General features: G+C 36.1%; 2 protein-coding genes across 9 annotated transcripts in view; one reads left to right on the top strand and one right to left on the bottom strand.

Moving 5' to 3' along the window:
* The window catches only part of LOC121861622 (LARGE xylosyl- and glucuronyltransferase 1-like), a 29,790-nt gene extending 26,187 nt beyond the window's left edge, over positions 1–3,603 (bottom strand). The window contains exons 1-4 of one of the 8 annotated variants that reach the window (XM_042359493.1): positions 3,307–3,511; positions 2,358–2,831; positions 1,177–1,246; positions 89–240 (exon numbers count right to left, since the gene is read on the bottom strand). In XM_042359493.1, the coding sequence (XP_042215427.1) occupies positions 89–240; positions 1,177–1,181 (157 nt within the window). In that variant the 5' untranslated portion in view covers positions 1,182–1,246; positions 2,358–2,831; positions 3,307–3,511. Of the gene's footprint in view, positions 1–88; positions 241–1,176; positions 1,247–2,357; positions 2,832–3,306; positions 3,513–3,559 lie in introns of those variants that run through there. The other 7 variants (XM_042359497.1, XM_042359492.1, XM_042359491.1 and 4 more) reach the window with 7 other exon arrangements.
* Positions 3,604–4,411: 808 nt separating this feature from the next.
* On the top strand, positions 4,412–24,969 carry LOC121861623 (glutamate--cysteine ligase regulatory subunit-like). The gene is made up of 5 exons (XM_042359500.1): positions 4,412–4,642; positions 7,674–7,866; positions 8,390–8,586; positions 17,764–17,878; positions 22,801–24,969. The coding sequence occupies exons 1-5, from the start codon at positions 4,541–4,543 to the stop codon at positions 22,959–22,961; spliced, it is 768 nt and encodes a 255-aa protein (XP_042215434.1). The 5' UTR covers positions 4,412–4,540; the 3' UTR covers positions 22,962–24,969.
* The last annotated feature ends 1,507 nt before the right edge of the window (positions 24,970–26,476 follow it).

Raw genomic sequence — 26,476 nt, forward strand, 5'->3', positions numbered from 1 at the left:
ACACCTTAGAGCCACACAGTATTGGTACCTACCATCAAGTTAATATAATTACAACCACATCTCAACATCGCAGAGTACTGGTACCTACCATCGAGCCTGGTTAATATGGTGGCTGCCACTGCACACCCCAGGACCACTCCAAGCAATAGTCCACACCACCATCTTCGAGTGTGGGAGAATCGCACACTCACAACCCGTTTGCTCCGACGACTTATTTTGGCGTAATTTAATATACCCTCCCTGCCAAAAAAGGAAATATATTAATAAAGAGATAATAACATTTCCACATTGTACAGCATATCTAAAGTATCTGTCGGTTACTAACACAAGAACAAAAATGACCGTGTCGGGGATAATCTCAAGTTTTCATGCAGAATTATCCCTTGTTACAGTACTAGAGCCCAAAACACTTAACCATATACTGTACAGCATATAGATTTCAAAAAGAAAAATATTACACTTTACAAATGTTCATACAGTATTTTTAATAATCACCTAAGTTACAGGCATATAAGTTTAGGGACACTACACCATTGTTGGAATTGTTGTCCTGAAATATTGCATGTCAGCACATTATGACTTTCCAGTTCACTATCTTCTGGAGAGACTTTCATGTATCATAAGTTCACAAGGCATGAGGTAGTTGTCATAGATTTTAGGTTAAGTTAGCCTAAGTTAGATAGGTTTGTTTGTTTCATTTTATAAATTAATTATATAATGTAGTGGTATCTGGTACTTTGGGAAAATCCTAAACTTGCTGAATGTAAACTAGGGCACTCATGATTCTAAACCCATTAACCCCTAGGGTTCGGGTCACGTCCTGTGATGTGTGTGTCTGTAGAGCTTCGGGTCATGTCACATGGCATTTTGATCTTTCCCATGCCTATTTGAATAAAAAGGGTGGGCCTGGCTAGATTATGTTGCCAAGTAGGTATTTATCTTTCACTCGTATATGGAAACTTGCCAGTCTCTTCTCTGCTTTTGTGATGTAGGAATTGCATCCTTGGTCTTGATTCACTTTACCATGTGTTTCTACACCCCCAACCCCCAAGCACAGGTCTAGTATTGTGATCAATTACTGGAGCAGTAATAATGATTGTTCATAGTGTAAGTAGTAATAACACAGTAAAACAAGTGTCCTATACTTCAAACTGCCTACAAATTAGGGTTAATTACCTCATACTATTGCGTCATACACAGGCCACTTTACGAACATTCTTGACTCTTCCTAGTCCATGTTGCCAACCTGTGGTAAGGACATATACGTATACAAGTATTTATATCCTGTTTATATTATGCATGACCAGTTTGTAAGACCAGAATTGCACTTTATTTGTTTTTTTAAATGTTTCTGAATATGCCAACCATAGCCCGAAACCCAGGGATTAGATACATGATTACCCTAATCTCTCTTAGTGTGGTGTTTGAGTGCCAGCACCACTTTAGCGGCCTTGCTTTAAACATTCTCAATCAGTTGGCATTCTTTAGTGTATCTTGGAGACCAAACAGAATTACAATTCTGTACAGTACTTTAAGTGAGGTAGAACTACACTTTGAGAAGTCTTATGAAAGATGGATCATCTAAGTATAGTACAGTAATTTATGTGTAGGTTCTTTATAATAGTCCCACCAGTTTATTAGGTAGCAAGATTCATTTTTTTAATGATGATCCGAGAATTTCCATCTGTTATCAATATAAAACACCCAGATCTTTCTTACATGTGATACATCTCCTTACTATTGGTTTGAGCAAAGTACAGTACACCCTGTGCATTTTGCAATGATGAATCTCAACAGCCATTCCTCTGACCAAGCCTGAAGCCAATAACAGTAAAGGGTACTGTATTGATCATCTTGTGATGCTTCACAGTCAATTAGATTTTTAATTTCTCTAAATAACATGGCATCACCTTCAAAAATTTATATGGGGGATTGAACAGCAATTGGCATGTAATTTATGAAATAATTGAGTAACATCAGTACAGGCATACTACCTTGTGGCACACCATTTGTCACTGGTACACAATGATTTTATGCCATTACAGTAATCAATTTACACTGTCTACAATCATAATCATAAAGTCTGCAATTCATATTACAACATTCCCCCAAAGAACTGGTTTTAGAACATACAACTTACAGATTTGGTTAGGTTAGGTTAGGTTTTGATAGTCTACATCATCTGTGCATTAATATTTAGAAGCTGCCATGAATGGAAGCCTCTTCTTATATAGGAAGATAGAGCAAAAATAATTAAGAATACTTTATAGCATTTCAGCCAAAAATTAAGTTTTTGAGTTTTTATGACTTTAATATTTCACTTATAGTAAAAAAAAACTGGGGAATCCATTGTTTACTTATTACTCAGCCAATCACTGGGAGTTTGGATGTCACTTGATTCTTGTGAGCCAATCAGAGGGAGACTTGTGGGCAAGATCTGAAAATTGAATTGCATAATTGCAAGATGGCATCACTCTATGAAGGTTGCTTCTTGGCTGATTGGCATGCAATTCAGTGAGTTTTTGAGAACAAAGCCATAGCTGTTGACATCTTCAGAGTTCCTGGTGTTCTCCTTTCAAGTATCCACGGTGTAATTCAGAGTCAGTATTGTGAAGATCGGCACACTTGGTAATGCAGTAAGAAACACACTCCCCAAGATGAAGAGATCATGTAATTGTTGGTTTAAGGTGTCTGAACACCACACTGATCCACTTCCTTAATCAAGTGGCATCACTTTATCCTCCTGTATTTGTTAATTAAGTTCTTTACACAATGGGAGGTCCAGGGGAACGGCACCCCTAGCTAGGTTAGGTCAGGTTCTTCTGGTTTTCCTGATTAGGAGATTTTATAAGCTTCATATTCATCATTTTTTTTACCCCACAATTTCCCTCTACTTCAAAGCCTTCTCACTTTGTACAACCTATATTGTTGGTAGCTAATGGGGGGACTACTCATTTCCAATGGAAATACAGGTAAAATTCGTATGAAACAAGATGAAATAACTATAAAATCCTATTTTCCATAGTAATATCCGTGCATGACAGCTTCTAAATATTTACCCATCTATGATGTTCAAATTTGCATATATTACCCTAGTTTATTCCTGCCTTTTCCACTGAACGTGCATTTAAACAAATATTCTACCATTTTACTTTTAATTATGGGTCATCTTGTCTCAAGACTTGGGCTGCATTGCCAAATCACGCCCTTTGGCCTTTACCCCGGAGGAACTGGAAATGTGTCCCACATATAAAGATGTAGAACATGGTAATGAACCTTAATGTAAAATTTCATCTCTAAACCTACAAAGAATGATGTAGCGCTCACAAATTTCACTGCACCGATGTATTTTCATTAAGAAACAACAAAACAAAGAATACTGGACGCAAAAGTAAGTGCAACACCTTCAGTTAATTTTCCTCTCGACACTAAACCACAATAACCTTATAATAAAGCATTATATTTATATGCAAATAAAATTTTGTTTGCATAATAAATCCCATTTGTGAATCCCATTTTATCAAGTAGCTTAAGTTAGCGTGAAATAGGAAAACCTTACACAACAATAAACAACTCAAGGAGGCTGCATTTGTCTTGGTGTCTGGAGTCCGGATGTAATGGCAGTGACTTGGGAATAAACTGATTATTTCTTTAGTGAAATAAATGCGTCTATCGTAAAGTAATAGTTTCTTTATTTTCACTTCATTGAACTGACAAAATTATATAAATTGTAAAGTATTGAAAAAGTTAAGAGGGGAAGATAAATACTAAAAGCAATGAACCCGGTAAAGTAAACCGAACATGCTGGGATGATGTAAACAAATGAACTCGTTGAGACTTTCCCATTTTCTTTCCATAGTCAATCGGGATAAATTATGGCGATAGAAATGAGAAAATGTAGTTTACAAAACGCAATTTTTTCGCAATTTTATTATATCTATAAAAAGACAAATTTTACAAAATTTCAATACATCAGAGTTAAAGAAAAACGAGTAATCATTTCAGATTCTAGATATTCTCCGATGTTGAACCAAATTGGTCACTAAGCTTGGCAACATTATTGAATAAGAAGTATTAATAGCAACTAATGCTGTAATGTTCCCTATGATGTAAGTTGGGCATGTATAAGGGTAAAGGCTTTAGCCGAGAATAATCTGCCCTATTGTCATGGTGGTCGGTGACGCTGAGTCACGCTGAGTAGAGGTATTCAGATATTTTATTCAGAAATATCAATCCATATTGAGGTGTCAGCTACAGAATACAGCCTCTATAATTTCCATGTGATACCTTCATTATAAAAATATGGCCTTAACCCATATATATAAGAAGAAACACTCAATAAGCTACCGAAATTCACAATACCATAGGGTAGGTGAACAAGGCGACCAGCTGTGAGCCTGTGATGGGGGTCACGGACTGGCCAGTGCGCCTGTGCCAAGAGGAGTAGGTGAGTGTAGTGTTGGGTGCTGGCAGGAGCGGTACTAGCGGCAGCATTAGTGAGGGCCAGTAACAGCCAGGGCGTGCGTGTGTCAGTGTCACCATGTCTGCCCAGCCACGGGTCCGGAAAGTTATCCTGAGCACAGGCAATATCCTCGAGATGGAAGACTTGATACGTAAAGCTGGACAGACCACTAATGAAGAGGTATTACTCGATCAATACCCTTTTACTAGTCTTAGCCATGATATATTTAAATTCTTGTCCTGTTTTCTACTCAAAATATTAAATTAAGTATTTTTGGTGATTTTGTACCATGACAATAGATTAATAGCAATAAAATATAACAGTGTCTTTATAATTTGGAGGTAATCACTGTATTACAGAATATGGTGATGTATTGTATAGTATTAAGTTTTCACTTAAAATTTAGCAGTATTTTTGTTTTATTTATGCCAGTTATTCAAAGAAGACAGAGGAAGTGCGATTTTATCTTTATTTTACTTAGAAGTTGTAAGATGTTATAGAGGAGCTTCACTTGGGTACATTGTTACTGGATGATAAAGGTGGTGTATCCCTTTCATCCAATTTAAAATGGCTGAAAATAGGTCAAAGTTGGCATAAAACGAATCTTAACCCACAGTTCCTTGGAAATATAATAAAACCAATGATTTACATGTAAATGCATTGACTTTCAATTCAAGGGCAAGAAATACTTGTAAAACTGTACATCCAGGTACAGTATTATAGTTTCAAGTGGGTTCCTTTTTTACAAGTGAGGAATGTCACGATGGTAAAAATCTATATCAGCTCAGTAGAGGCCGAGTTAGATACACTGGTGGCATTGAAGTTGGTATTTGGGTAGTTTTTACAGGTTAGGTCTATATCAACTCGTTCTTTGATACTTTATTTTGATATGATGCACATGTGACATAGACAGTGAACTAATATGTTGATTATTAGGTCATCAACAATGAATTACAAATTATAAGGGTAATGTCTGAAAACCACTACTGTACCACCAGGAGTTATTCAAGTTTGAACGTTTTTTCCACAAATGTGTTCATCATTATAGTGAGTATTTTAAAAGAGGAGACATATACTAGATCCTAATAGAACCTGACCTAACAAACCAAAGAATCCTATCTAACCTTACCTATCTTCTTATCCGGGAGGCTCTGCCCCCCCCCCGTACTTCCTGCCATATTAAACAGAAAGTACTTATTTCGATGTCTTATACCAATGAAAGCACTTTGTTAAAGTGTCATGGTGTAATATTACATTTTTTGTGGATGTGAGATAGGGTTTCCTGTTTTGGGGATTTCTTAGCATCCCGGGATTCTGGGACAAACCAGGATATTTCCTGGGATCCCGGGATTTCCCACATCAGGTGATATTTGTACTAACTAATGCTATATGCTAACCCTACATACTTCATTAGTGTAGTATCTGTAGATTATTTGATAGGCAATTGATTTGATAAATTATATTACATTGAAGCAAAGTTCTCTTTATTAACTTGCATACTGGTGTAAAAATAGGTACATAATATGATTAAACAAGCAAAATTTTAATTAATCTTATTCCGTTAGCCATAAAAGAAACTCTCAGACATTTGGAATGGCATTCAAAGTTAGCTATTATAAAAAATAAGAATTCTATATTTAATGCCATTTGGAAGCCACATTCAACAAAAACCTAAAGCGAACACTTGAATGACCTGTGAAAAAAATAATAGTATAAAATCATTTGTGCACACAAGCCACAGTCACGCACACATGAAAAGTTGTTCATGAAATTACTCTTCAAGAAGCACAAACAGTCAATCTCATTCTGTTAGCCACAAAAGAAGTTCAATGATATTTGGAATGACATTCAAAGTTAGCCATTATAAAAAAAGAATTATTCATAGAATTTATCATATCATATCATGGTTAAGGTCATTGACAGATATAAGTACCTGTACTGTACTGTACTTATGCTGGGTATCCCAACTCAGGGGTTATCAGATCTGTCCTTACTTGGAGCTTGCGGACGCTCACCCCACAAGGGGTCACAGCTCAAGATTGAAGAAGTCGCAAGTCCAGAAAACTGTGAAGGAAAACTTTTTCGGAGTGAGCTGCGAACTCGTGGAACAATCTACCAGAAAGTGTTGTGACGGCACCGTGTGTGAGCTCTTTCAAGACCAGACTTGACCAACACTGGAGCAGGTTCAGGTACATTCAGGTGCCGGTGCATGCCCAGTACTTGCCAACAGTACGCAACAGAGACGTGACCGATTGCCCAAATGGCTAACGAGCCGATCATTTGGTGAAGAGGATAAAAGAAAAGGAAAAGTAACAGAGATGTGACCGATCGCCCAAGCGGCTAATGGGCCGATCCGTGGTGAAGAGGATAAAAGTAAAAAAGATCTGCTTGTAATACCGTATGCTCTTTTGTATATATTACATGCTCCTTTTTGTTCAGAGGATATATTGAACATATTGGATTCTCTCATAGGATGTGGACATCAGCCAATAGGAACTAAGTTATTCAACATTTGCAGTTTAAGAAATTTTGAGATGTGAGTTGTACTAATTCCAAGGCCCAATATCAAGATCCCTTAGGAGAGATTTTAGTGGTATGCCCCATTACTTTTCATTTGTCCTTTTGAATTACAATGAATTGTTTGCTTACATTTTTTTTTTATTATTTCTTTCATCATTTGAATATGTAATATAATGAAGTTAATTTTATTGCGTTGAACACATTGTTGATTATGAGCTGTATCAAGGAATTTAGTAATTGTTTTCAGATAGGCAGGCTGCATTTGCATTCATCCTGAATGCAACCAGGTTAGATCCACAACACCAATTACAGGTATCATAGGTGACAGTCTGTAGATGATGCATTTCAGCCTGTTTTATCCCTAATGATTGGAGAGCTCCAAGTTATGGTATGGCTTCCCCATGGCTAGATAAGATCTGATCTTTTCTTTAGCTTTGAGGTTAGTAGAATTTAAGCTCTCGGATGTTAATATTTTGGTTGATTAGTTAATTTTCTAGCAGTATTCTGGCACATACATGTTAGGTTAGGAGGCTTTCTCACCTAGACTAAGGAATTTTCCTTAGGGAAGTTTTAATGAATCTTATGACCATTCTTTATTCTAATATGGGAGTTCAGGATCAGTCCCTCGTTTTTCTTCCAGATGTGAAAGTGTTGCTCATCCACTGTATTAATCAGAAATTTGAACTTTCAGCTACGAGGCAGTATAAAAAAAACTTTGAATAATTGGGAAGGGCGTAAAGCAGAAGCTCAGAATGGTGATGTGCTCACCATCCAGCGAAGTTTAAACAACGTACCTCCTAAAGAAAACTCTGGCACCAAGACCACTGTGAAGCTTTTCCTCAGTAATACTGATTCCTCGCAGGTTGAGGATGCCATCAAAACTGGTAAATACTGTCTACTGAAATGTCAGTGTTGTTACAGCTTGTTGTATTTACCATATACAATATGTAAATACAATAGTACAGGTATTAGTTTAATCTCTTGAGTTCACATTTCTCTTTTAGATTCACATCATGGTCTCTTTACTATTAGATTGCTGAATTTGTATTTAATGGCCCATTGTACCATCTGTAAACTGTATATTTTGTTTGATTTTTTACATCTAATTATCACCCTTTTAAACATTCATTGTTGTTTAATGTACAGTTCAGTAGTAGTAATTTAGAGGTTTGCGACAAAAATTTGAGGTTCCACTTGCACCTATGTACCCTCAGTGTATCCTTCCTTTCATATCTTTGGTCATTCTTTTGTTTATACCCTCACTCATCATTAATGTAATGATATAACCTAATCTGATGTTCCATTACTGCATCCTTGAAAAAAACATTGTGCAGTTGATACAAGTGTTTATGCTTTGGTGAGAACAGTACCCATTATATCTCTCTTTGACTTCTCTTCTTCGGACAGTAACTACAGGCCTGGATTTACCTCACATCGACTCGGTTATTGTAACTCCTCCTGATGTTAGTGATGATGCAACACTTGAGAGCTTGGAACCAATGTGGCAGGCTCTAGAAGATGCAGTTAACAGGGGCGTTGTGACTGGTATTGGTTTGGCAGATGTCTCCACTCGTCTCTTTACTGAACTGTATGAATGGGCCAAGGTACGATGACTGTACAGTATTTCTTTTTAGTTGATTTTATGACCTTTTTAGGGTAAATAACACCTTTAATAACTTGGATACAATCTCTTATTCTGTATTGAAAATTATATCAGAAGGAATAAGAAACTTTAATTTTTTGGAGGCACAGACAACAGCTCCCACAGGTAGGTTGGTTATAGCATCCTAACATACAGCACACACTTCTACATCAAAGAGATCAGAGGTATTTCCCATGAGTGGCTTAACATTAATGGTTCACCAGATAAGGTATCCTGCTGGATCAAGGCAAATACTGCATGCGGTATTCAGTATCTGGCCGGAAAATAAGGTGTTAGGTATTTGGTTGCTAGGGGTTTTCCTTTTGGCCTTATCTACAACAAAATCCAAAGAGGTGCCCATAGCAAAAAAGAAGGGGGTGGTTAAAAAAATTATCTAATTTTATTTTTAAATTAAAATATTCCACTTCAAGCTGATATACAGTACTCACACACAAAAAAAAAATCCCGGTATTTAAAGCTATATTATCATAATAGATATTGTAACCGTTATGAACTGACAATACTAAAGGATAGTGAATTATATTTAGTTTTAAATGAAAATTATTCTTTTACTTCACACTGACACATTGTAAAATATGAAAATATCTTGGTGCTTAAAATTATAATAACCAAATCCAACTTGAAACCATTATGGTGAATGAAGAGTAACATTTCACTTTGATGAGGCAGCAATCAAGAACATTTTTCTTCATACATGTTCCCATACTGAAAATACATTCTCTCAGAGGAAACAGATAATGCTGGTGGTGACAAAAGGGTAAAGAGAAATGGAGTAAAAGTAAGTACAGTTGGCCCTTAACATACGCGGGGGTTAGGTAACAGAGATACCCGTGAATGTTAAAAATCCGTGTACTTTTGCTGCCCCCCTAAAAAACCCCTGGCCCCCCATGTCCTTATTTACCATATACCTGTGTGTAGTTCGAGTTTTTAAGACCAAATTATTTTGCAAAAAATTAGGGGTCGACCTCTATAAGGGTAATAGTTTCGTTAGGTTGAAAAATATTTACCAGTAACTACCAGTAAACAATGGAAACGATGCACCAACGCACCACCAGCTGTGAGTGTTGGTATAGTCGCCAGGGCAGATCTCTTGCGTCATCATAGCTAGCCCAAAGTAGCCAAATGCATGGTGTGGTACTGTACATAAATTTTTGTTCATTACATTTGAAACATCAATCTTTGTTAATTAAATTTGATACAAAAGAAAACTACGATACCGTATTTTCATTAAAATATTACATCACAAGTATATTTTACCTTAACTGACTGAATGAATATATTCTCAGAAATAAATATGGAAATGTAATATTTTGGCTGAAATGACGTACATATTACTGTACAGTGGAAAGTGGGATAAAATTATGAAAACAATGACTTTCGCTTTCTTTCGTTGTTCAATAGATTTTACCGTAATTGCTTTTCGAATGGTTTTCAGTTAAAAAACTGTTGTACTGTACTCGTACTGTATTACAATAATATTCTATCCTATCATTAGCCTTATAATCCCACAACTGAAAACCATTCGAAAAGCGATTACGGCAACATCTTTTGAACGAAAGAAAGAGAGTCATTGCTTGCGTCACAATTTTATCCCACTTTCCACTGTAATACGTACATCATTTCAGCAAAAATATTACATTTCTATGTTCTCAGAAATAAATGGTAGTTTTGTTGAAACGTAATGTACAGTATTTAATATTAAAATGCAAAAATAGCTATAAAAACAATTAATACACCCGAAATATACTGGCTGGCATCTCCACTCGTCCCTGCTCCTGCATCCAAGGTCACCTCACCACTCCTCCCAACTCGCTCCCTCCCCTCCCTCCGCACCGTCACTACTGCCGACAACAAACACAAATGCTTTGTGAATAACTGCACCTCCACTTCCTATGTACAGTACTTGTACTGAACTGCACTGTGCTGTGCATTTTTACAAACAATAAACATGGCAAGAAAAGCTATTAAAAAAAAAGAGATAAGAATTTAACTTTACTGTACCGTACCTCTCCTCGGCGACAAGGCGGGGATCATCGGGCTCATGGTCATTCAATTCCATAACAGGTGGTGAAGTGGGGGCGACTGTGGATTCAGCTGCTTCCTCACTGTCGCCAGTGATTGATGGTGTTAAATCTCTCCTTCGGTGATCAAAGAACATGGTGATGGGGAGTTGTTGTCTCTTTCTTTCATTTCTTCCATGATGTTTTTGTATGGAGCGAAAACGTCATCCATCCCTCGCATGAATTTCAGGGCACGCACCATGGAGGGGCCCATACTATAGGCCAGGTTTTTCAGTGCCTCAATATTCCTGGTCATCTCCCCCAACTTCTCCAACGTTATTTCTTGGTGCTCTTCCTCATCCTCTTTCCCTTTCGCTTCCTCTTCCTTGCCTGAGTCTACTAACTCCTGTAGATCCTCCTCGGTCAGCTCAGTGTCGTGCTCTTCAATTAGCTCCCTAATCTCGTCCTCTGCCATGTCCCGGAAGCCTTCAGCAGCCACTTTCCTTGACAGTGCCAGGGTCTTTCTGAATATTTTCATTAAAATCCATCAAAATCATTTTCCTTGTCATCGTCTTAAGCACCAAACAGCTCCTCCCAGTCTTCTCCTTGAACAGGGCTAGAGGGTACGTGTTTTTCGAATCGTTTTCAATTAAAAAAATGTTACAGCACATGTATATTTTACCTAAACTGTGCCTGAATGAATATATTCTCAGAAATAAATAGTAGTTTTGCTGAAACGTGATGTATTTCAATGTAAAATAGGATAAAATACATGACGAAAACAAAAGACTTTACCTAACCTTCCAATGTTCAAGAGATGTTACTCGTTTTTTTAATAGTTTTCGGTTAAAATACTGTTATATTACAATGATATTATATTCATACTGTGCTTGATATACTACATTCACGGAAATGTAATATTTTTGCTGAAATGACGTACGTATTACAGTGGAAAGTGACGAAAACAATGACTTTCGCTTTCTTTCGTTCAAAAGATGTTACCGTAATCGCTTTTCGAATGGTTTTCAGTTAAAAAACTGTTGCATCACAAGTGAATTAGGATAGAATATTATTGTAATACAACAGTTTTTTAACTGAAAACCATTCGAAAAGCGATTACGGTAACATCTTTTGAACGAAAGAAAGCGAGTCATTGCTTTCGTCACTTTCCACTGTAATACGTACGTCATTTCAGCAAAATATTACATTTCCATATTCTCAGAAATAAATAGTAGTTTTGCTGAAACGTAATGCATTTCAATGTAAATTAGGATAAACTACATGAAAACAAAAGACTTTACCTAGCCTTCCGATGTTCAAGATATGTTACTCGTTTTTTTAGTAGTTTTCGGTTAAAATACTCTTATATTAGTGATATTCTATTCATACTGTGCTTGATATAATACATTCACGGAAATGTAATATTTTTGCAACTACAATGCTGATGTCAACACAAGCGTGGTTACAGCGAGACTTGACTGAGTGAGGGAGAGCTATGCGTGTGTGTGTGAGGTTGCGGGAGCGGGCGGTGTCCCTTGTTCGGTGCCGCGCGCGAGTTGAATGGCGCGCGATTTGAATGTACTTCAATTACTTCAATGTACAGAATATTCCTCTGGCGGGGCAATCCGCGTATTTGCGAATCCGTGAATGCTAAACCCGCGTATATGAAGGGCCGACTGTATACAGTAAATTGAAATATGTAATAAAATGTGATATTATTTCCTTTATTTTATTTCTTATTTCTATTTACTTACTTTTACTCTATTTGTCTTTAGCCTTTATTTTCTATTATTTACTTATAATTTTTTACCTCTCTTTTCTTAATATAATCCTTCTTTTTTTATAGTCTTAGGGGGTGAGGTGGTGGAGGTAGGGAGGAATGTAGGAGAGGGAGGTGGGTAGTTGCCTGTGGTCACTCCTCCAGAGGGTCGGCCTGGTAACCAAGAGGAGGGGAGATGGAGGAAAAGGATGATAACTGGGGAATAGGGCTAACACAATAACATACCGTAAACACACAGGAAATATGTGATAGTTGTGTAGTCACTCATAGTTCACTGTTACACTGTATAACACAAAGACACAACACAACTTCACTCAGTAAGGGAAGGATGAATTATGACTCTTCTTACCAGTTACTGTATTTATTGAACACTTTCTATTAAGTTTGTTGAATACACTTCAAACAATAGTTTGCACTCCTAGGTAGCTTCACAATATAACCTCGCATAAAGGGAGTTTATCACAGGGTACACTTACTTAAATAAATTTTGCCATGTTGAATCCACCTACCCACATACTGGTCTACACTTACCGTATTTTACAGCATATAATACGCACTTTTATGTCTGAAAAAAGCTAAAAAAATCAGCCTGCGTATTGTATGTGAAGTTGAGGTCTCCTGTAAGCTAATGAATCCCCCAGTTGCTGTCTCCAGTTGGCCAAATTCTACCTAACCCAATTCCAGAATTAAAAATATGTTATTGCTTACTTAAACACTATTATTATTTTTAATTAATTAAAAAATAATTATTGTCATTATAAAAGCTTGATTTATAACTACAGTACAATACTGTACTGATGACAATAACCTGAGACGATTAACATCCATATGGCAGACACCCAATTCTTCAGAGGTAGCTAAGCAGTAACCATTTCTTAACTCCTACAAGCATTACAGTCTACTCATGCCATACCTGCAACATTTATTTTTAAAACTACAAATACCTGATACAAATAAAGATTTACATATAACTTTCTCTTCACATTTGCATCTGTTAACATTGCTGGCAGCATTGTAGCCAGGTTAGACTCGGCACTATAGCCACCAGGCTACTGGTGTTATGGCTGTTTTTCATCTTGTATTTTCGGATAGATTTACTTAGCTTTCTTCATTTATTTATACTCGGTTATACATGCACACACCATCCTACATACATATTGTGAAAAAGTAAAAGAAATAATTGTCCTAAGGGGAAACATGGAAAGGGAATATACATGTCTGTACACCTGAGTTAGCTGGCTAGCTCAGTGGGGGAGCGGGTGGAGGTGGGACGTGGGAGGGGGGCGGCGCGTTGCTAGGGAGTTGGCAGAGGTGGCGTCTGCATTGCTATGGTGAGCCAGGGACTAATTATGCAAATGGTAATTGTGTTAAACTTCATTTGGCTTTAATTACCGGTTTGGCAATACAGTACAGTATTTTTTGTTGTACCTTATTTATTGGTATTATTTTTATTTATTCCTCACATATACTGGTACTGTATACAGTATATTATTTTAGGAAAACTATGGCTACAGGAGGAAAATACACACAAAAGTTTTTTGGTAAATACTCCCTGCTAAAATGGGGGGGTGCATCTTGTATGCCATAAAATATGTAACCACCAAACACAGACTCTCGTTTGAAAATTAGGCACACTTGTGGCTGGATAGGTGACGCTAGTTTTTGGCCAGTCAATCCCTTGTGCCCATGACGTCACACTCACAGGTCACTGTGATTGGCCTGAGGCACCCTCAGAGCAATGTTAGCTTGGTGGGTGACAGGTAGGTTAGGTTAGGTTAGGTTAGGTACTCTAAAGATATGGTATTGTCACAGTGAGTTGCTTCAGCATTGTGAATTTATTTTCTTCACTCCAGTACTCCAGGGGGTATTTCTTGTCTTTCAAGAGGGGAAGTTTCACATAGTGGTTAACTTTCACAGGCTCAACAAAGGACACTGACTTTTATAGATGTCTTACTTCCACTTTACCCTCTCTCACTTGATGTGTTTGTAGCTGCACCTGCTATTTACACGATGCGAGCCCTGTAGACCTTCTTCCCTGGCTTTTTAAACTTGGTGATGGGCATACAGAGTACAGAGCTTTTCACTGTCACTGCTATTTTTTCCCATTCCTTTTGTCATCTCAAGCTGTTTACTCAGACTGCTCTCTACTTCTTCCTTGCTCTCTGTTATCCATGCAGAAAAACTGCAGTTTAAAGGGAGGATCAATCACTGGTGCCACTACTTACAGTACATGTGATATTTTAAGTGAATTAAAACATTACTTAAAAAAATTAAATACAGAAACATTTGGTGAATTTTGATGCATGAGTTAGCTTAGCAAGTGTTGGTTTGGTGTGTTCTGTTGATTATGGATCAATTTCATATTTATATGAAGAATGTTGCAACTTCAAACCATTATTATATTTGCCTGAGCTAGATCTTATAATCAATAGAGTTGGTAGTTTTTTAGAATGATTAATTAGCATATAAAGTATTGTCAGTTATACTGTAATGCACTTTTAGTAATTTAATCAAACTACTGTACACACCTGTACATGAGCACTAGGTTGCAGCTCGTAATGAAGAGCTAACTTAGCGGTTGATGTGAAAAGAAAAGTTTGATTTATTTTCAATCCTAATGTGACTGCCAATTTTTTTTTTTTCAAAAGGTGTACTGCACATGATATGTACTTGCGAGTAGGTAACTGACTAGTTTGTGATGCTTTCAGAGAAGAATGAAGAAATGCTGCCTCAAGTATAGTAGTGAAGATCAAATGTTGGGAGAAATTATAAGCATTTTTAATAATCTGGTACTATATGGCTAAATATTTTTTGAAGTTCTGGTTTTCTGGCATGCAGCCGGATAGCAAAATCTGATATCTGGTGCACTCCTACATGAACGTGAGGGCTCAAGCTTTATATTATTAGGAAGTTGAGGAAAGATTGATGACAAATGGAAATATGGTAGAAAAATATTAGTACATGTACTGTATACGAGAATTTGGCAGGTAGCAGAAAAAGTGCATGATGAAATTGTACAAGGATTTTGTAACAATGGTATTAATGATGAAAAATAAATATATTGTGTTTACTATCCTGTATATTCTAAAAAAAAAGGAAAAAAGGAATTGCATCAACTCCCAATTGAGGTTCAAATTATTGGCTATGTACTTCATAGCACCTTTCAAATCAATTAAATAAAGATGCCTGAACTTGTCTTAACACTCTGACATGGATTTTGAAAACTCTTTTTCAGTTCAGTGATGGTTCTTGAATGTTGAATATAGACAACTGACTTCAAATGCCCCCCACAAGGAAAAGTTCAGTACTGTAATACTGTATTTCCCTAAATCCTCATGGGGTGTAACATCTGTTCTACTCTGTACAAAAAGTGCTCAGGCAACATGAAATTAGAGGAATCTAATATCCCAGGGACTTTTAATCTACCGCACCAGCTTTTGTTACTATGTATAATTAATATCATAGGGTACACGTGATGTACTGTATTAAAATCACGAGATATTGGATCTAGAAGTAGATATTAAAGAAGGAAAAATCTTGAAAGTAAACAATTTGGATATCTTTTTGTGTAATATGAACAATTTAAACATACTGTACCTACCCGGTAATCATCTTAAAAGATTTAAAATAGCCTGTAATTTGTTCCTCATTTCTACCTGCCTTACTGGTTCAAGTTCTGTGGCTGGTAACAGAGTGAGGCACCTCCAGTCTACCGAGCTGCTGAATGCATAGCTTACTTTATAGTTGGGAAGTGAAAGGCAGGAGGGTGCAACTCCAGCCATGTTGTCTCCTTGTTTACTGAAGGCATAGTCCTCAGAGTGCCATATCCACGCTGACCATTATATGCCTTCAGATCTACGAGATGCACTTTTACTTACACCAAATGATTGTAGATTATACAGTGGTCCCTCGGTTAACGAACGGTTCGATTAACAAAATTTTGGTGAATGAATTAGCTCCCATAAAGATTTTCAGTTCGATTAACGAAATCCTTACGACAAACACGTCTTGTTGTGCGCATCAGCTGATCAGCTGATGGGCTAGTCCGCTAATACACTAATTGGTTCTATGTTTACATTCGTTTCCAGTGAAGTAAATATTAAGAAAGTTGGTTTCTTGAATATTTTGGCATTTTTTTATTAAAATTATTGGTCATTCTAATTTAGTTAACATATTGATAATATATACAGTACAGGGAACAGTTTTTGTGCGCCCATCAGCTGATTGAATCACCCAACAACGCATCTCAATTTAACTTTGTTTACAGTGGAGTGAACATTGATTTTGTTGGTCTCTTGAATATTTTTGCATTTTTACATTAAAATATACAGTGCAGAAATTATTATGAAACAGAAAAACAGCATTAGAACCAATGCACTCCGTAAAGAATATGGCATGTCATCATTGACTGCCTCTACAATCAGCTGTTTGATATGTAAACAAAGCTGCCGGGAATACGACGTACGCACCTCAAAGTAAATTAAAATACAGTATTCTATTGTTTTTTTATTTATTATTATACAGTATATTGTACAGTACAGTACTGTGTTTAGTTTATATTTAATGTTTTGTTAATTTTATTACCGGTATACAGTACTTTATATGTATACTTTTCCTGTAAGTTGGACCCAATTACCCAATATCCCATTGAAATAATAGATTCGGTTAGCAAAATTTTTTGGTTAACGAACGACTCTGTGGAACGAATTGTGTTCGTTAACCGAGGGACCACTGTATACTGTACAGTAGAGTCAGTTTGTACAAGATTGTGTTAGCATGAATGACACTAACATCTTGGTATAACAAACTTAGTGAATTGGTATAAAGTACAGGTTTGTGATAAGGTTTGTTTTCAGAGTAATTTTATTGTTCTTTAAATTTTTTCTTTTCACTTTCTATGCTATACTTGTAGCACTCTTTTTACGGTTCTCCTCTTGCTTGAGGGTTTTGTATCCATATAATCAACCTCACATAAAGTGGTAGAGGAGTAAAGATGCAGTAATAAACAGGTAGCAGTATAGACATAGACTGTATTACCAAATCTTATAGTTTCTTAATACAGTTGTACCTGTACTTTAATAGTGACATTATCCAATACTAAACCAACCAAGTTTATTTGCCTTACAAGTATAACAACCAGTTCTGTTTTGTCATACAGATTAACCAACCAGGATTATTTTGTCTTATAAATAAAACTACAGTACTTGTCTTATTTTATCTCTAAGGTAAAACTGCTGGACAAATTTTTTTCTTATACGTATGATCTTTCATTTAAAACATCTACAGTAATTTCATTTTGTCTCAGAGGTAAAACAACCAGTCCAATATTTTTTTGCAGGTTAAACCCACGACAATGCAGGTGAATCTTTCTTCTTGCTGCATTGTGCCCCAAGAGTTATCAACTTTTGCTCAACAGCATGATATTCAGGTGCTGACCCACAATGACCCTGCAGGTAAATACTCTACCTTATGTAAGCTTAAATGAAAAATTTAATTATCTATGACTGTACAATCTGTCTAGCTGTATCCAATAGGCCATAACCATAACTCAGGAGTGTGGTCCAGGGAGAGTCACTTTTGTGCATTGAAGTTCATGTGCATTATTTATTGTACCCATTTTCCAGTTTTCTTGTACTCTCCCTGTACCATACACCAGATTATGCAGTTCCCTCAGAATATGGTGTATGGCATTAGTTGTATCTCCTACCTTTTTAATGGACGCCCATCAAGGTAGCTTAATGGTCACCGGTCTTTTACCATTAGGGGCAACCAGTGGTAAAGATTCGTTTTATGCCATAGCAGGAAATTGAATATAGGTTGGACCCAGCTAATCTGGGACCCGATAGTCTGGCAGCTTCGATGGTTCGGAACGGTGTCATAGCTCACTAGTGGCTGTTGCCACTATTTTACCTTTAAATACTTATAATTTACCCTTAAATATGCCTCCTAAGAGACCAGTAAGCAGTGGAAGTGGTTGTAATGCAGTGAAACAAACATGTGATATAAAATATTTTAGAAAATGTGTCAATACTGAAGAAATTAGACAGTAATAGTATATTTTATGTATTATTTTGCCGTTTTTAACCTCGGCTTCGATGATTCAGAATTTTCGTTAATCCGGAACCTGTCTGGTCACAAGCTTCTCGGATTGTCGAGGTCCAGCCTGTACTAAAATAGCTTTTTTATGCATTTTTTCTGTTATAAATGAATATGACCTTTATTTCTCTGGAAGTTGGATATTTATGGAGATGTGGTGGTATTCTTATGTTCTTCTTGCCAGGTTACTGTACAGGGTGTTTAAAACAAAATTGTTATGCCTGTATTAGCATTCATAGTAACCAAAGCATTGCATTTAACACTGAAGTGGTTTTTGAGTGACTTGGTCATTCAGAAATTTGCTACCCCAGAAGTGATAGTTTTGAATGCTTATCACCCCATTCAAATGGAAGTGGGCCACATCAGAAAACCAGATTTGGTTTATCCAGTCCTCGTCAGCCTCCATCATTTCACTAAACATCTTCTCTGCATCTGTAAGTTGGTGTTAGATTTTCACATTACTGTATCTGGGTATAGTTTCAGGTATTACTTTAAAATTATCACTGCACTAGACTTCAAAAAACCCATTTCTTGAGAGTGCTGGTGAGCATATTTCCTAGGACTCTGGGTGACTGATTCTCTGATTGGTTCAGTGTTCTCATTATGCAGAGTCTTTTTCCAACCTGATAACCTTTTGTTTTGTTTATGCAATGTGCCACTGTCTCTAAATGTAGCAACATTGTGGTGAATACAGTTTTCACCAGGCAATGTCTTCATTTGAAAATGGTTGCAAAAATGAAGTTGCATCCTCTTAATGGATTTGATCTTGGGCACCAAAAATTATGGTCCACCTGTACAGAGTAGTTGATTATCATGTAATTTTTCTATCTGTCATGGCTTTTTGTTATTATAATTCACACTAGGAAAATACCTGTACATTATTACAGACAGAGTGAATGACTCTGGTTTCCTCCTTCCTCCTGGGGTATGAAAAGAATAGTTAGAAAGCATGTGTAACTTCGTATTTTCTCTTCAAATGTTTTATTTTTATACTTCTCTTCAAATGTTTTATTTTTATACATTATCTTACCAAGATTAGTGGTGAATAGGTTGCAGGTACTGTACAGCATCCCCTTACAGGTAGTTTTAAAGTTGGTGGCATTTTCACGGCCGGGACGGGGAGCCTGCAAATTTTATGGCATCCCGCAAAGTGTCTCTCTTGTCCCAGGTGGCTGGGCCATGTGAACTCACTCCGGCACAGTGACAGTCTGGGTTAGACACTTGTTCATTTTGCGCATGTGCTACTCTGCTCTCTTAACAACTGTGCTCCTTGTGCTTGTGATGGCTCCCAAACAAGTGAAGAGAGAAAAGAAAGTCATGTACTGTATTTCTTCCATATGTATGCCTGGCTGTGTCTGGCAAGGAGAGTGAGTGACTGCTAGTTAGTGAGTCGTTTGCAGTTGTAACTCTCCCCACTGCCATATTTCCCTGGAGTTACTGTTATTATTGGTGTTTACTGATAGAATAGTGTTTAATAGTGATTAGTCATGGCATTGTAACCACCAGGCTACTGGGTCAAGCTGTGAGGTGTTATGGTTTTTTCAACTCGTATTTTTGGGTAGATATACGTAAGTTTCTTCATTTATTTTTACTCGGTTACATGTACACACCATCCTAAATACATATTATGAAAAAAGATGAAAGACATAATTGTCCTAAGGGCAAACATGTAACAGGAGGAGAGCTGGTGGGGAGTGTTGCTAGAGAATTGGCATCCCAGCTGATCTGATCTTTGTTACTATGGTGGAGCAGTTAGTGTATGCAAATGGTGACTGTGTTAAACTTTCATTTGGCTTTTATTTACTGGTTTGGCAATAGGTTTTTTTTTTTTTTTACTTATTGGTATCATTTTTATTAATTCCTCACATTTCCTGGTACTGTATATATTATTTTAAGAAAACTTTGGCTGTGAGGAGTTATGGTTGTTTTTCAACTCGTATTTTCGGGTAGATACTGTATACGTAACTGTCTTCATTTATCTTTACTCATTTATATGCACACTCTATCCTACATACATATTGTGAAAAAAGTACAGTATTACACCACAATTACCAAATTTTTTAAGTTTGGTCTCCGTATCAACCCCAGCTGGCGCTCAGATGCCATTCATTCTAGAGACAGTAATTTTTACGAAGAAAAGATAGCTGTATGGCAACCCAACCAACCCAACTTTAATAACAAAGCATGGAGTTGACTTGAGGGTAGACTCATTTTTTCTAAATTTTTATACATTTTGTTTCCTTGTTTCTGATTAAGGTATTTGTGAGAGGATTTTCCCTTTATTATTTATTTGTATGGGTGTGTGTGTGGCTACACCTACACAGTACAGGGTACATGTAAAAATAAATAATTGTCCTAAGGGCAAACACATAAAGGGAATACTGTACAGTATACATTTCTTTGCACATGGGTAAAAAAATAACAGCAACACCCCCCCCTCCCTCCCTAGTCAGCAAATGATATTAGCGGTTTTAACAGTTCGCGAATTTTAAGGGTGTGCTATATTGGGAAAGAGGCATTCCTTGGTCATAAAACTATATACGAAAAGATGGTTTTGTCATAATTGTAGATGCAATTTTATTTTTTTTTATATACAGTCAACCCTCACTTTACGCGGTTAATGTAACCCACAGGGTACCGCGGAAAGTGAGAAACGCGTAAAGTGAATAACATAACATATGGGATTAAATGAAATAGAGACCAGCTGACCCCCAAACTCCACTTTTTCCAACACAATACCTATGTTCTAGTAAAAATAACATCTTAATTTTATGATGGTACATGCACACAATTAATACTTAAGAGAAATAGAGAAATACAGTCGCCAAGTTAATGTCCATTCAAATAATGGACACGACTCCCTCCCCCTCTTCTCACACTACACTGCTGGCTCTTCCCTCTGAGAAATTTTGGGGGGAAAACCAGGTATAGTAATAAATAATACCTCAAACTAAAGTTAGGATAATATAATTGACATTGCTGGATTCCTTGTAAGACCAGGAATATTTTGAATATAAATGTCATATATTTTTCACAAAAGATAACATATTTACTCAGATTAAACATTTTATCTAAAATTTGTATGTCTAATGCAAAATATATGATGTTTATATTCAAAATGATCACCAAATTGTAAGAATTCCAGCAATGTAAATTATATTCTGGCCGGGTAATTTGTATGAATTTTGTGAGCTAAAACAAATATCTTCAGTTAATAAAAAAAAAATATTCTTCACGACACTATCTGTCAATCAAAGTACCCCACCTTGCCTCCCCCCCTCTTCCAACCGCACGGTCAGTCCCAACCCTCCCCCCCACCCCCCACCAATCCTCCTTTCAAGAGAAAGGTTGGGTGAAAAAAATAAATTTTAACATTTTGTATTAAATAATACCTCAGATTAAAGTTAGGATAATATAATTGACATTGCTGGATTCCTTGTAAGACCAGGAATATTTTGAATATAAACGTCATATATTTTGCACAAAAGATAACATACTTACTCAGAATGAACATTTTATCTAAAAATTTTATGTCTAATGCAAAATATATGATGTTTATATTCAAAATGATCATCAAATTGTAAGAATTCCAGCAATGTAAATTATATTCTGGCCGGGTAATTTGTATGAATTTTATGAGCTAAAATAAAAATCTTAAGTTAATAAAAAAAAAATATTCTTCACACGGTAACAGATGGTCGGTCGCCGGTCCCTCCCTCCCCCCCACCCCCCACCAATGTCCCTACTAGATAAATGTGTGGGAATACCAGACTGTTTACCTTTTTAGTAATAAATAATAAATCAGACTAAAGTTAGGATAATATAATTGACATTGCTGGATTCCTTGTAAGACCAGGAATATTTTGAATATAAATATCATATATTTTGCACAAAAGATAACATATTTACTCAAGAGTAAACATTATATCTAAAATTTGTATGTCTAATGCAAAATCTATGATGTTTATATTCAAAATGATCATCAAATTGTAAGAATTCCAGCAATGTAAATTATATTCTGGCCGGATAATTTGTATGAATTTTATGAGCTAAATAAAAAAATTATACTTCACCGTGTAAAGGGGTACACCCACCGCGGAATGTGAGCATCCTGGGTTCTGGCAGGGCACCGCATAAACGTGGAAACGCGGAATGTGGGACCGCGTAAAGTGAGGGTTGACTGTATATGTATATAAACTTGGGGGTATTAGAGTGTAGCACAGTATTATTTTTCTGTAGTGTATTACGTTCCTTGTAAAATGGATCATAATTTTTTCAGAAATTGTTGATGAAGAGGTTGTGTCAACCATCACAAGTTGCCTAGGTTTATCAACAGGTCAGTGTCAAATACAGTGGATCGCACGACACCGGACCATCCAGCAGTGTTTTGGTTTGATACAAGACAAAGGATACACGCTTGCTCTGGCATGTGATGGTTAAATTATGTAAGGGATGGACCAGTAGCAATTGTCTGGATATTTCAAACCATGGTACTGTATTTTCATCTTGTTAGTGAAGTTGTTATTGAGATTATGTGGTGACAGGAAGAAATTTGTGTCGGAGATATTATATACATTCTTACCTTGAGCTGCTTCTATTAATGTAACCAGGCTCATCTTTAGGTAGTAATTCTAAGGATTTGAATACACTGATGCAAATTAATATCAAAGAGAATTTATGTAAGATACTGCTCATTTGATATTGACAGTTCTTACAGCATGTGTGGTGTGTCTTGCCAAAAGTTGGCAAATAAATCTATGTGCTGTGACTTTACAAGAATGCATTACAGGGTATCAGTGCACTCAAATGCATCTTGAGAATATGGGCTTTACAATAGTCATTGTAAGGTGTTTTCAAGTCTTTAGGTTGATACATAATTTGTTATTGTGTGAATGGTAAACTACATCAAAGGGCAAGGAGCACTAATGTTGGGCGAAAGGTACAGAAGGTCAGCCTTTTAATCCTCTCTAATGGTGGAATACTAATGTCATACACAGCTCATGTACTCAAGCCTTTCTAACTCTTAATGCATGTTTTATTTTTACACTGATAAATTTCTCAAGAATAAATTGTAATGAGAGATAGATGCGTGTGCAGTTCTTTTAACTCATTTCATTTAGTTTTAAATTTTCTGGCCTTAATGTTACGCATCTGACAAGAATGCATTATCTGTGTATGGTCTACAGGATTTGTGATGGGTAAAATAAATGAGTTAATATCAAATAATAGCATTATTCATGTAACATTTTAATCTACGATATAGCTAGTGAGTTAAATAAAGGGGACTTAGTCCCACTTAACATTGACAAAAGTTGAGGTTCAGTCAAGGTTTTTAGAAGTAATGTGTACAAAGAGGTGAGGCAGAGTGAGTTTAATTTTTAATTATTGAAAAAAAAAGTAACTTAAAATATATGCAAAGTGACAATGCCTTTTTATGAAGTTACTTTAAAATTTTTTGACATGAATAACATGGCCCATCATAGTTCATTCCATTAGATGTCTGTTGCTTAGAGCATGAATGTATGGGCAGTTTGACAAGTTATGTTGAATTGGAAGTGATTGTTGTATTGAATGGCTGTGATTTAACGTATTGTGGAATGTGTGTATTAGTTACACATTATGATCACAGACATATCCTGTGGACACACTAGAACTTCACTTATTCATTTAACTTTGTGCCAAGCTGGGGTGTCAGTATAAAAGAATTATCTGATATATCCGCTTTTGAGCCCTTTATGCACTAAATGAATATTTTTCTATTGTTTAATATGTTCAAAAGTATTCATTCATATTTACTTATTTTAGGTTATATTGTTGAAAATTAGCTCAGACTTCTTTTCAATTAAATTAAAAAAATTACAGAATAGTTATCTTCATCATGTTTCAATAATTTGATATCTTTTTAACTATTGAATATGTTTTTTTCATTTCAAATTTTTTGAGTACTGTAACTCTAAAATAACCACAATAGAATGGTTTTATAGTATTTCATTCATCTATACTGAAGTATGAACACTTTATTCTGCATAATACAGTACGTATGTATTCCTATAATCAACTAAATACACAAGCTGGATTATCTTGGTGTTGCTTGTGAGGATTCATCAATCTCAAACAAATGAGTGATAAAAAATGCTCAATAGCATCTGAAATACAGTACTTTACCTCCATCTATATTGTTGTGTTTGTATTGTTACTTGCACTGTATTATCATCTGCCTTTTTCTCACTTGAAAGCCCCTTTTCAGCAATGGTTCAAGGTGGTTAGAATAAGGAGCAATGCAGTTTTTTCTCATTGGTAATCATATATTCTGTCTAGTTGCCTGAAGAACATAAGAATGGAGGAAACTGCAGCAGGCCTATTGGCCCATACTGGGCAGTCCCGTTTACACCCAACCCCTATCGCTTATATGTCCATCCAACCTATGTTTGAAGCTATCCAGCGTATTCGAGTTAATGATGATGTTTGGTAACTTGTTCCACTCATCCACTACTCTATTTCCAAACCAATGTTTACCTATCTTGCCCCTAAATCTAAATTTGTCTAATTTAAAACCATTGCTACGAGTTTGCTCCTTGTGTGATAGTTTGAGTACCTTTGTTTTATCACCTTTGTTTAGCCCTGACTTCCATTCATATACCCCAATAAATATCGCCCCAAGATTTTCCTTCTGTTAATGAATATTTGGAGAAAAAAAATTTATGTAAACAAAAAATTAGACAAAATGTATGATTTAAGATAGCTAAGCTAGCACGTCTTTTTTGTTTATGGTTGGATAAAGGGACTTATTCGTGTAATGGCTACAATGAATGGCATTCCCTAACCCTCTGTGTGTCAGCAGTTTATATGAGTATGAAGGTTGAAAATGCATTTAATTTTTTATAAAATGTAGACATTTTAGCTTTAATATTATTTGTCCATTATTGTGTTATAGGGTACTATATTTTTTTTTATTAGTACGTATATTGAGTTGAGTGGAGAGTGAAATAGTGAGTGAATAGAGAATTGTTATTCATATGCTGTACTTTTCAGATGGAAAGAAAATCAACTTTGGTTTCTGAACTTTCCTTTTTGTAAAGCTCTGTCTTCTCTGGCAAGGGAGAAGAGCTAGTACTTTTGGGCAGCTTTGAGTGCATCATGGTTATGAGCAAACATGTGAGCAACTTTGAGTGCATCCTGGTTATGAGCAAGTACATGTGAGCAACTTTGAGTGCATCATGGTTATGAGCAAGTACATGTGAGCACCTGTGAGCACATCAAGATTATGAATACTTATCACTTCTGCCTAGCATCCAGGGTCTAAAATCTCAAAGATTCATTCATTCAATTTCTCTTCAGTGTGACAATAGGGGAATCATACTCAGCATCTAATTACTATACTGTAGTCTGTGTACATTAAATGACATTTTGGTCACCAGCTTAAATGAACCAGTTAGCTATCATTTTAAACCTTTGATAAAGGGAAATATATAATGTATAAGCCTCTGAGATTCTGGACTCCTGTGTAAACTTTGGTTGTGGAATTAGAAGTGCAGAACACCACCACCATAATTGCACTCTTTATCTATCACATATACTATATCAGTGATGCTATAATTTTAAGAATACAAGACTATGTGATAGTTTTATGAATAGTTATATGTATTATAATCTTGTCTTTCTTCAATTATAATAATGCATATATGGCATTTCAATGACCATTTAATCCCACTATCTAGTGTAAGTAAAGGAGATGACAGATAACAGAAAATGGCTTAACTTGGCAAATTTATTATGTAACATAATCAGAATGTCATATAGTAATTAGATGGGAGCTCCCTGAAATGGTGTATCAAGGAGAGCCTTCATGAGATACTGCATATTAAATACCATCAGGGAGACTTTGGGATTTGAGAGCCAGTGTTGAAGTATTGGGTGGATAGACTACAGTCACCAGGCATAAGATGATAGGCACA

Source organism: Homarus americanus, unplaced genomic scaffold, assembly GCF_018991925.1.
Source record: "Homarus americanus isolate GMGI-L3 unplaced genomic scaffold, GMGI_Hamer_2.0 scaffold9847, whole genome shotgun sequence".
Lineage (NCBI taxonomy): Eukaryota > Metazoa > Arthropoda > Malacostraca > Decapoda > Nephropidae > Homarus > Homarus americanus.